The following is a 12,655-nucleotide window of genomic DNA, read 5'->3' on the forward strand; positions in this document are numbered from 1 at the left end:
ATAATGAGTAAAAAAAATAAATAAATAAATAAAATCAAGGAGTCAGAAGAGAAAGCTAGTGAGGAGACGAGAGAAAAAATAAATAAATAAATAAATAAATAAATAAATAAATAAACTACAAACGTCAAACAGGTTCAATTAAAGCACACTAAACCTGCTCCTCCTCCTCCTCCTCCTCCTCTTCCTCTGTACATCACTAATTTAAACCGCTCTTCCCTCTTTCCTCTTTAATAAAACACACACACACACACACACACACACACACACACACACACACACACACACACACACCTGACTAACGTGTGGATAGAGTTCGCAGAAGGTGGTTAGAGCAAGGCCGAGAAAGAGGAGGAGGAGGAGGAGGAGGAGGAGGAGGAGGAATATGAAGGAAGAAAGACGAACGGAGTGAAGCAGGAGAGGAAAAAGAGATGGAGGAGGAGGAGGAGGAGGGAAAAAGCGAAAGGGAAAATGATAAGAGGCAAGAAGATGGAGGAAAGAGGAGGTGGATGGAAGAGGAAGAAGAAGACTAAAAGGAGGTAATTACGAGAGAGAGAGAGAGAGAGAGAGAGAGAGAGAGAGAGAGAGAGAGAGAGAGAAAGAACACTCTCTCTCTCTCTCTCTCTCTCTCATATCAATCCTTCCTTCCTTCCTTCCTTCCTTCTCCTCCTCATCATCATCGTTCTTGCTCTACCTTATTCTTGGTCTTCTTCTTGCCTCCTCCTCCTCCTCCTCCTCCTCTTCCTCCTCCTCCTCCTCTATAAGTATCTTCCGCTGTAACACATTGCAGCTTGACGGAGTGAGACGAGGCGAGACGGGCAAAGAAGAGGGAGGGAAAGAAGGAGGAGGGGGAGAAGGGAAGAGGAGGAAGGAGGGAAGAGGTGGAGGAGGAGAGGAGAGAGGGAGGAGGAAGACGGTACAGAATAATGGGGTGAGACGATGCGTGGGTGGATGTGGAAGCTGGGATGTGGATGAGGGAATGTGGATGAAAGGATGTGGATGCAAGGATGTGGATGTAAGGATGTGGATGGAAGGATGTGGATGCTGGGATGAGGATGCTGGGATGTGGATGCAAGGATGTGGATGATGGGATGTGGATGATGGAATGTGAATATTGGGATGTGGATGCTGGAATTTGGATGCGAGGATGTGGATGCTGGGATGTAGATGATGGGATGTGGATGTATGGGTGTGGAAACTAGATGTGGATGAAAGGAGTTTTAAGCTTCTCTCTCGATCCTTCCTCCTTTTCTCTTCACCCAACTTCCCTTCCTCTTCTTCCTCCTCCTCCTCCTGAGTGCATGGGAAACCACTCCACCTAAAATTAGCTCAAGCACGCCTTTCCACCCTCTCTAAACGTCATTACCAATTTGGAGGTGGTGGTGGTGATGAAGGTGGTGGTGATGAGCAGAGGGACAGAGAAGGGTAAAAGGGTGATGAATGATAACGGTGGTGGTGGTGATGGTGGTGATGGTGGGAACAGGTATGTGACAGGTAATGAAGATACAGATCACCATTACACACACACACACACACACACACACACACACACACACACACACACACACACTAACCAGTTTTTTCCCTCTCCTTCATTCTTTCCTTTCACTCCCAGTAATAGCTTTCGTCCTAATCCTACCTGTCTGGGAAACACGCATATTTTCCTTTACATAACTCTCTCTCTCTCTCTCTCTCTCTCTCTCTCTCTCTCTCTCTCTCTCGACTATACATTTAAAACAAGCAACAAGGTCTCGTTTTATTTATGAATGTATGGCTCCATGCTGGATTGGGTGAATGGGGGGGGGGGTAAGGTGGGGGAATGTGGGGGGAGGAGGGGGAGAGGGGGGCTTGTTAAAGTAGCTATGGCAGATTTGGGTATTAGTATAGAAGTAGAGATAGAGATAATGGTGGGGGGAGGAGGAGGAAGAGGAGGATGATATAAAGAACAGTAGTAGTAGTAGTAGTAGTAGTAGTAGTAGTAGTAGTAGTAGTAGTAGTAGTAATAAAATACTTCAGTTGTAGCAAGATCAGAAAAAGCAGAAACGTGTAAATAAAAAAAAAACAAATAAAAAAAACAAAAGGCAAAGAAAGAAAACACCAGAGAGAGAGAGAGAGAGAGAGAGAGAGAGAGAGAGAGAGAGAGAGAGAGAGAGAGAGAGAGAGAGAGAGAGAGAGAGAGAGATAACTCCACGTACAACACACACGTATCCGTAGACACAAGACGGGGCAACACAAACAACAACAACAACAAAAACAACACTGCAAGCTATTAATAGAACGCCATGATCAGTAAAAAGTGTGCTGGCTACTGGTTGACTAACCCTCCCTACCCCCCGCCCCCACCCCCGCCCCGCCCCCGCCCCGCCCCACCCCTTTCCTTCCTTCCCGATGCCCCACCCCCCCGAGAACCACCCCCTTCCCTTCCATTCCCACCCCAACCCTTTCCTTCCTTCCCCTATCCCCCACCTCTTTCCCACCCCGCCCCGCCCCGACGTCCAATCAGCTGGGGCATGCGGGGTATCTTGGCTTCGCTCACCCCGCCCCGCCCCGCCCCGCCCCGTCGCCCCGCCCCGCCCCGACCCACTTCGCTTCACCATCTGGCTCCCATTATCACAACAGAATCATCCACCGCTCGCTCCACTTCCCCTTCCACTTTTCTCCACTCTGCCCCAGTGCTGCACTCGTCCACTACTTGTTCATCCACTTCAGTCTGCCAATCTGCTTCCACACCTTCATTTGTCATCAACTCCACTCTGCCCTAATAAAATACCCATCCACTCTACTATTACCTACTCCATCAACTCCACTTTTTGTCCAACCTAGACTACTCCACACCTCCATCTGAAATCCACTCCACACCACCTAGTTCCATCTTCCACTCCATTCCACTCTGCCCCAATACAATATCCGTTCACTCCATCCACTTCACTTGATTTTTTTTATTGTCCAGTCAAGCCTACTCCACACCTCCCTCTGGAATCCACTCCACATCACCTAGCTCGACTTTCCACTCCACTCCATTCCACTCTGCCCCAATACAATGTCCGTTCACTCCATCCACTCCACTTGATTTTTTTTATTGCCCAGTCTAGCCTACTCCACACCTCCATCTGGTATCCACTCCCACTGCCCAGCTCCACTCTACCATCCACTCATCCTTACTCCTATCCACTCCACTTACTCCACCCACTTCATAGCTCCACCTCGATCCACTTTACTACTTCCTGCGGCACAGTCTACTAATATCATTCCCTCCACCCCCTTCCACCTGGTCTTACCTGCCCTAATCCTTTTCACTCCACCTCCCTCCCCCTTCCTTCCTCCACATCTGACCCCCCCCCCGGTGATGGTCTGCCAACAATAGCAATAATAAAGTTCCTTCCTGATACAGTCTTGCCTCCTCCTCTTCCTCCTCCTTATCATTCTTTCTCAGCTATTTTTTTTCTTTCTCGTTATGCTTATCCTTCTTCTTCTTCTTCTTCTTCCTTCCTTTTTTATCTCCTCTTCCTCATCCTTCTAATCTTCTCTCCATCCTGCTTTTTATTATCACCAGAATTATCTTTCCTCCTTTGTTCCTTTCCCGCCTCCTCCTCGCTTTTCTTATCTCTCTTCTTCATCTTCTTCCAGCTCCTCTTTCTCCTCCTCCTCGTCATTATCTTTCTTCCTCTGCTCTTTTTCTTTCCTCCTTTCATCCTTATTCCTCTTCTTGCACCTCCTCCTAAATTATTACAGCATCCCTAACACACACACACACAAACACACTGCATGTAATTAGGTGTGTGTGTGTGTGTGTGTGTGTGTGTGTGTGTGTGTGTGTGTGTGTGTGTGTGTGTGTTACCACCACCACCACCACCTTTTTTTCAGGGGTAGAACAAGAAGAAAAAAGTGGATTAGAAGGGAAGGTTATACAGTGGGATGAAAGTGAGGGAAATGGGAGTATGGGGTTGGTCTGATTTTATTTTCCTCCTCCTCTTCTTTTATCTTCTCTTCCCTCTCTTTCTCTCCCATCCTTATCTTCATTGTTTACTCATCCTCTTCCTATTCCTCCTTTTCCATCCTCACCTTCACACCCAACCTCCTCTTCCTCTAGTTGCATCTCCTCCTCATCTCTTAACTACCCCCTTTCATCTCCACCTTCTTCATCCTTCTTCCCTTCCTCATCCTATTACCATTATCATCACTTCTACCTTACTCTGAAGTCCTTACATCATCACACATCACCACTGCCACGAGACAAGCATTTTTTAGAGGAAGAAGAGAAAGGAGGCGGTGGAGGAGGAACTAAAATAAGAAGAAGAAAGATGGTGGTGAGGAGGAGGAGGAGGAGGAGGAGGAGGAGGAGGAGGAGGAGGAGGAGGAGGAGGAGGAGGAAGGGAATGAGTTCGAAGATAAAACGAAGAAAAAAATGAACAAGACCAAGAAGAAAGTGGAGGAAAAAAATATGGAGAAGAAAATAAATGTAACAGAAAAATGGGAAATGAGGACGAAGAAGAAAAGGAAGAAAAAGAAGAATGAAGAGGAAGAAAGACGCACGAGGAATAAGAGAAAAAGACAAGAACGAGAAGGACGAAGAGGAGGAGGAGGAAGAGGAGGAGGATAGGGCAACCCACACCTGAGTACAAAGGTCGCCAGGTGTTGGTCCACGCGACAAGTTGGCAACCAGTACACGTCGAGAGAGAGAGAGAGAGAGAGAGAGAGAGAGAGAGAGAGAGAGAGAGAGAGAGAGAGAGAGAGAGAGAGAGACTGACTTTCACATAGGTATTTCCTTTTTGTCTTCTTCCTTTCTTTCTTAGTTGTATATAAATGTATGACAGTTTTGCGATATCTTTATTATTATTATTATTATTATTATTATTATTATTATTATTATTATTACACCATGTTATCTCTTTTCTTTTAATATTCTAAATCTGACCTTCTTACATCGACAACGTACGTGGCATGGTAATGGGATTGCTCTCTCTCTCTCTCTCTCTCTCTCTCTCTCTCTCTCTCTCTCATATGCTCACGACGCTAGATAACGTACAAGAAACCTTTAAACTGCATGTGCGTAACGTTATGTGGTGGTGGTGGTGGTGATGATGATGATGGTGGTGGTGGTGATGGTGATTGTGGTGGTTGTGGTGGTCTAGTTTTACCAGTCACCACCACCACCATCAAATCCATTTACAATAACACCAACGTCATCACCACCACCAACAAGAACAACAAAAACAACAATAATCATGTGACTGAGAGAGAGAGAGAGAGAGAGAGAGAGAGAGAGAGAGAGAGAGAGAGAGAGAGAGAGAGAGAGAGAGAGTTTGTTTGTAAGTCGAACTTAGTCGATGATTATGAGCTAGGCAACCCTTGCGACCTAACGGCGAAGGAGGAGGAGGAGGAGGAGGAGGAGGAGGAGGGATAAGGGCGGTGGTTGACTGAGAAAATAATATGCAAGGTTCAGAGATGGATGTGAGAGGTAACGGAGGAGGAGGAGGAGGAGGAAGAAGTGAAGCTCTTTAATTTAACCATCAGTAGTAGTAGTAGTAGTAGTAGTAGTAGTGGGGGGGAGGAGGAGGAGGAGGAGGAGGAAGAAGAGGAAGAGGAGGAAGAAGTGAAGCTCTTTAATTTAACCATCAGTAGTAATCGTAGTAGTAGTAGTAGTAGCGGGGGGGGGGGGGAGGAGGAGGAGGAGGAGGAGGAGGAGGAGACTGCTACCAACTTACCTACCTACCAACCTTTCTACTACAAAAATCCGTTCCTCTCTCTCTCTCTCTCTCTCTCTCTCTCTCTCTCTCTCTCTGAGCCATCAACTTTCCCGCCACTAACAATCTTTACGTTAACCAGTAAATTAAAAGAGAAAACTGTTGCTCGAAGTAAAAATCTAGACCAATACAACCTAATATATTAAGTCCAGTAATAGATATGTACGTAGTTATTAATTGATGTAGTAGTAGTAGTAGTAGTAGCAGCGGCCGGTCATCCACTCAACTTTCACCAGCAGGCGTTTGGGCATGAACCGACAACCTCTCTCTCTCTCTCTCTCTCTCTCTCTCTCTCTCTCTCTCTCTCTCTCCACACTGCTGCCACCATGTTACACTACCCTCCTCCTCCTCCTCCTCCTCCTCCTCTCCCGACCTGCTATACTGGACTGCTTGCATCCTTTACACACACACACACACACACACACGGGTCCGTCCATGTGTCCTCGCGGTATCCAGTACATTTGAAGGCCTAAGAGAGTGTGTACTTGTTCCGGGATTCGAAGGTGGTGCAGTACGTTCAGCGTCGACACACACACACACACACACACACACCGCCGGAGGAGAATTCACACCGGCCGCAGCGAATTTGGTGTGTGTGTGTGTATGTGTGTGTTGGTTGCCTCGCACTTCAACTTCACTTAATTACGGGAAACTTATGGGAAAGGAATTGAGCGGTATGGGGGGTGTGGAGGGGAGGGGTTACGGGAACAAAGACGTGCATTCTCAAGCTGTCTGTGGCGCATTTACTGAGGTCACTGGGAACAAGAAGAGACAACGGCACCTGCATATCCGCCTCCTCCCTTCTCTGGACTGGGCAGGAGGAGGAGGAGGAGGAGGAGGAGGGCGAAAGGGAGGAAGAGCAGAAGGCAAGCAGTGCATAGTGAGTGTTAGGGCGATACGGGGACAGGAGGAGGGATTTGAGAAGGAAGGAGAGATGGTGTGTGTGTGTGTGTGTGTGTGTGTGTTCCCGCCCTGACTAACTGATTGAGTGCACGTGGTTGTGTTTACATCCGGCGTGCGGTGTCTGATAGTGTGTGTGTGTGTGTGTTAGAAAAGTCAGCTGAACACACACACACACACACACACACACACACACACACACACGGGCATGATAATATAACGTCTCGCAACACTTGAGTAATCGGTGTGTCCAACTAGCGAACGTTGGAAGAGTTTTAAACGTTTCCACATGCACCGTTCATGGACTTTAAAGAACCCTGACCATTTTGACGTCAATGAGGCCTTGGTGACAGGCAAGACATTTAAACATTTAGTAAGTCACTCTACAATATGGGTGACGGGGAAGTGATGTGGCGATGCTGACCATTTCATGAGGCCTTATTGGAGACTAGATAAGTACGTTCTGAGCATGGTTCCTTATATCGTAAAGTCATAGGGGATACGAAGAAGAGAAAGAGGTGTAGGAGGGAACATCTTTGAAGTAACAAGTAAACAATAGAATCGAAGGCTCATAATTACGTAAATAGGCCTAACGTGATTACTGTTCAATAATTCAATATCGTATACAAAGGAAAACGAAGAGAAGGAGGAGGAGGGAGTATTAGGAGAGGAACAAATAACAAGAGGATCGATGGGACATAAATAACGTGATTACTGTCCAATAATTCTGTATCGTACACTAGGAAAGACGAAGAGCAGGAGGTGGAGGCATTGGGAAAAGAACAGATACACAAGAGGACAGATGGAGAACACTACGGTTGGTATTATAAAACACTCTAGCTTCTCACATCAGCCATTTCTAAAGGTCAAAGAGGGGGTCAGTCGGGCTCCAATGGGTGATTCTTCAGGTTCATGGTACAGAAGAAGACTCACACTACCACCACCGTCATAAAACTACCCCTGGAAATGCCCACAACTCCAACGAAAGCCTTGTCAAATATGTGTTCTTGGGAGGCGAGGTCTTGTAATACGACCCTACATGTTCACTATTTTTTTTCAATGTATCTCTAACAACGAAACGCGTCGGGGGTAATACAAACTACATAGCTATCTGACTGCCACTGTTCTTGGCACGCTAACATCAGAAGTCTGTCTACAGCCCACCGCGAGGCAGCTGACACACACACACACACGTGGACCATGTGGCCGCTAATAATAATGTCAGCCAATGTGAATGATGGGCCACGCATTGTTACCCACCTCAAGACCATTTTAATTAATAGTTTCGCGCTGTTGCTGCCATGGATTTGTTGCGTTGCTGGTCAATGCTCTTCAGTCACAGGCCCATATTTTTTAACATTTCGACCCCCCAAGCACACACATATTTGACAAGGTTTTCGTAGGGGTTTTAAGCATTTGCAGAGGTAGTTGTATGACCCTCCTGGTAGGGTGATCATTCTTTTTTGTCATGAATCTTTAAAAACACTCATTAGAACGCGATTGATCTCCTTTTCGGCCTTTGGAAATAGTTGATGTGAGGGGCGGGACCGTCTGAGAATGTCGACCACAGTGCCAAGGGGAGAGATGAATTTCTATAGCCAAGTGGTACACACACACACACACACACACACACACACACACACACACACACATTCCTTCTTGAACATACACTCCTCGAACCTTTAAAACGAGTCATCCTGCCTAATCGTCAGCACCGCCGTGGAGCCTCCTGGTAACACGTCAATGTTCTGAGATCCACTGTTTCGTTAACAGAACATTTCACATGATTTAAGCGAAAAAATGAGGTTATCTGCACTGTCCCACCACATTAGCTAATCAGATAACATTTCGCCACGAGCAGTCAAATAAGCGTATCATAAACACTTTACGAATAAATAACAAAAAGAAATCACGGTCGAGCTGCAACTACTGATGTTTATTGCTTAGGGAGGATGCAAGCTATATACTGAACGCCTAGACTGATATTTCATTAACATTTCAATACATAAAACGACAGTAACTGAACGAAGCATCCAAAAGCTAAACTAATTGATGGCTAACACTCACACATGGTTGGGTGTTGTATTTCAGAAACATTTAACAATTACACAACTGCCTAAAGGTCAAACAGGACTCTTCCACCCTATTATTCACCAGGGGCTGATCACGCTCTGAACTCGCGATCCCCAGCCACTACCCTCCCCGAATGAGCATTGGAGCTCTGGTGACGGATCTATGGGAACGGCAGGAGCCTCCCACCCACACACACCCGGAACAAAATCCTTGACTGACACCTATGACTGCCCGTCCTCCTCCACTCTACACAGAAATCAAACTCGTGACCCGTTTTAAAGCGAGCGTGCTAACCACTGCACCACAACACCTCGTGTGTGTGTGTGTGTGTGTGTGTTATTCAGACCATCAAAAAATAGTGATCCTTTGAGATAATCACAGTCAATGCAGATATATCCATTAATCAATGATAATCTAATGCAAACTATACATTACCTAGCTGCCCCTTATTGAAGCAAGACAGCAGGACACAGTACAGTTATTGCTCAAGAACTTGTTACAACAGCATCCCCCTTAATGCCAGGAAATCAGGCCAGTCAATGCCTAATTATATATTTTTTTTTATTAAGTGCAGGAATTGATATTCAGCATCACAGTATGAACTGCTGGTGTCTTAATTATGGTTGGTGAGAGTAAATAAATAGTAATCAAATCACATTCTCCTATTCTACATAAACGGTAAAGTTATCTATGGACATAGGGCCTATGCCATGGCTGAACATTGCATTGACACTTATCTCCATCACCAGCCTTAGAGCCAGATATAGATAAGAACCTTTTACTCCAGGATATGGGGCCAGAAACATCCAGGTCTCCACAATTTACATTCCCAGGTACCCATTTATTGACCAGCCCTGAAGGGAGGATGAACAAACATAATATTCAATTCTATAACCTCACTATGAATGGATTCAGTGTGATTATTACTCCAAAATGACTGTGAATATTAAAATGAGGAAATGCATCCTGCAATTAGGCAACTAGAAGGCACAGCTGTTGCTTCTCTAATAACATACCATAGTAATTAGAAATAATATTATGGTAAAGAAATACCAGAATAGTGAACTCAAGCTAATTAATTGCAAGGCATTTCATGGTACCTTTACACAAAAAGTCAGATTTCCAAATAACTAAGATAAAAATGAAAAAGCACAGATGTATATGGATCTGTGGAAACGAAAACCTGTATTAATCAAAAATACCCTTGCACAGTATAATTTACAGGACTATAAGAAAGACCGTAAACATGAACACAAACAAAACAGTGTACAGCATTGTATTGAAAAGAATTAATGTACAAGGGCAACAGGACAACACATGTCCTAAGAAAGATGTAGCACATGCCAAAAGGCTGACAGGGTAAGGTGTCCAGCAGGTAAACACTGGTCCAATACGTACACACTTGGCCATTGCAACCGTCTCCACAGAATGTGACAACACTAAATTTCAAACTTTATCTCAAACTGATCCATGACCATTCCTCTTATATATATATATATATATATATATATATATATATATATATATATATATATATATATATATATATATATATATATATATATATATATATATATATATATATATATATATATATAAAAGTTTTCAATTTAATGTGTAGTCACATTCTGTGGAGACATTTTTAAATGTCTGATGCATACATACTGGACTGGTGCCTACCTACTGGACACCCTATGAAAGAGAATAATTCTACCTAAGTCAAGCTAATGTGTATGCTAATTCAACCTAATGGAAAAAATTATTCAATCAAATTCAAACTGCTGGCATGGGATTAAAAATAACAATATGTTTTATTTTTTCCTGGATTATTTTCCCCAGACATTTTCCAGGTAATGCACAACACGTATATACGAATGTCCCGAGGTGCAAGGAGTTAAGTGGCAAGGCACTGAGGTACAATTTTGCAAGCCTGAACTTGAATGATGTACGGTTATAAACCTATGATAAGTAACTTTTTCTTCAGACTATTTCCTACTTCTAAATTCTGGTTGTGCATAACTTTCTTTATGGAGACAAATGAGGAACACTATAAAGCATACACATTAAAAAGTTAAAGAATCTCCAGCAGCTAAGACCATATAGCTCTAATAGGATTACAAGAAGAAGCCACTGTGAGCAGGATGGAACTCGCAACTTATTGATCACAAGTCGAGCAACATACCTACAAAGCCACCCGGCCCCCAATTTATGCATGGCATTAACAAAAATCCTAAATGCAATAGTACCCTGATATGTATAGCCACTACAGTGAAAAATTAAGTCTCTTCCTAATGGTGCTAAATGTAAGAAACTTAAAAACCAACACTGGAAATTTGCTTCCCCAAAAAAACGTACGACATCCAGGGGTAACCTAACGATGCATGAGGGGGTTAACTATCTCAAAGAAGACAAACTAAATTTAAGGAAGGATATCTAAGGAATAAATGCTTTGCTAATTATTTAGCACTAATCATCAGATTACAACCAACAATAATTCAATGAGACACTGGCCCAAACCAGAAACAAGCATTAAGAATTAAGCTTCAGCTTAACTTTTAACCAGTCAGTAACTGTAATGTCACAATTTTCCAGCAGTCACTAGAATCTTTTACACATGGACTGAACTCTCCTCAACCCATAAACAAAGACCTCCAATGATTTCTTGTGTCAGGAGTCAACATTTATTTTGACTAATACACCCTCTTAGTGCCAGGAAAGGTAGTAAAGTTTCCACCAATACACTGGACTTTTATGTTTGGTGGACATCATCGGATGCCTGTGACTTGTTATGGCTGTGAGCTGCTGCAAGAACCTGTGTTTACAAAGAAAGTCCTCCTAAATTAATCTTGATCTTTGTTGGATAAACTCTTGAAGAAAACCCTAAGGGGGAGAATCAATATTTGAATATTCTATGGCACCAAGAACAAATTGTTTGTTTGCACTGGGGTAACAAGGCAGTCCTGAGCCCCTCCCACCACGACCACCAAGATAAACACAAAAGTGGACAAGTGTCCTTGGCCTTTAAAAAGAAAGCCCATCATAATCCCTGAGAAGATAACCTCTGGAGCAGCCCGGGACACCTGGCCTCTTTTACATAACACCCGGGGCGGCACCAGCGAGAGATTCACGCCGAGGCCGAGCCATTCCGCCCCTCTCGCCGCCCCTCCATGACACCACCCTGCCCTGGCCACGGCCTCTGCCCGCCACACGCCCGCCGCCGCGCCCAGGCCTACACGGCCGACCCACACGCAGCCCCTGCACGCTGGCAACAGGTTATTTACACACGGTGCATTAAGTGGAACAACCCTGCCCCGCCGAGCCCCGAGAACGCCCTCCACTTGCACCTCACCCTCCGGCCCGCACCACCCGCGCGCCCACCCACCTCCACGCCCCGCCTGAGTACCCGACGGCGCCCCTTCAGCGTGAAACCCACCCCCGGCGCCCCTCCGAGCCGCCCCGCCCCCCGGAGCCACAAAATAAGGGTCCCTGCACCTGTGCCTCACCTCTGTCCGGCGGCGGGAAGGTGTTCAGCTGCTCCTCGTCGCGCGACACCTGCGTAATAATCGACGAGGCGTCCATTGAAGCATCTGTTTTAGGAGTCCCGGGCGGAGCAGAGGCGCGAGTCCGTGGGAAACATTTAAATTATCGGTGGAGCTGAGAACCCAAGGCAAGATGGCAGCCCCTCCTCCACCGCGGCCGTTCCAACACTGCCTCGGACTGTAAACAAATAGGGTCGCCGGGGTTTATTTTCCCCCTAATTTTAAGCTCACACACATCATCACGGTCTTATTACAACCTCTAGCACAGAATCTGGTTGCTGGGTTTTATTTTCTCATGAATTTTAAGTTTACTCACACCAGCAAACTCTTTATTACGGCTTTATTTTAAGTCCGCACACACCACTACGTACAGTCTTATTACAGCCTTATTTTAGGTTCACA

At 45.1% G+C, this 12,655-nt stretch overlaps 1 protein-coding gene across 1 annotated transcript in view; it reads right to left on the reverse strand.

The window, feature by feature from the left end:
• The window catches only part of LOC127009537 (carboxy-terminal domain RNA polymerase II polypeptide A small phosphatase 1-like), a 66,239-nt gene extending 53,801 nt beyond the window's left edge, over positions 1–12,438 (reverse strand). Inside the window, exon 1 of the mRNA XM_050882710.1 lies at positions 12,218–12,438. Within this exon, the coding sequence (XP_050738667.1) occupies positions 12,218–12,293 (76 nt within the window). The 5' untranslated portion in view covers positions 12,294–12,438. The remainder of the gene's footprint in view (positions 1–12,217) is intronic.
• Between the last annotated feature and the right edge of the window lie 217 nt (positions 12,439–12,655).

This window comes from Eriocheir sinensis, chromosome 41 (genome assembly GCF_024679095.1).
Source record: "Eriocheir sinensis breed Jianghai 21 chromosome 41, ASM2467909v1, whole genome shotgun sequence".
NCBI lineage: Eukaryota > Metazoa > Arthropoda > Malacostraca > Decapoda > Varunidae > Eriocheir > Eriocheir sinensis.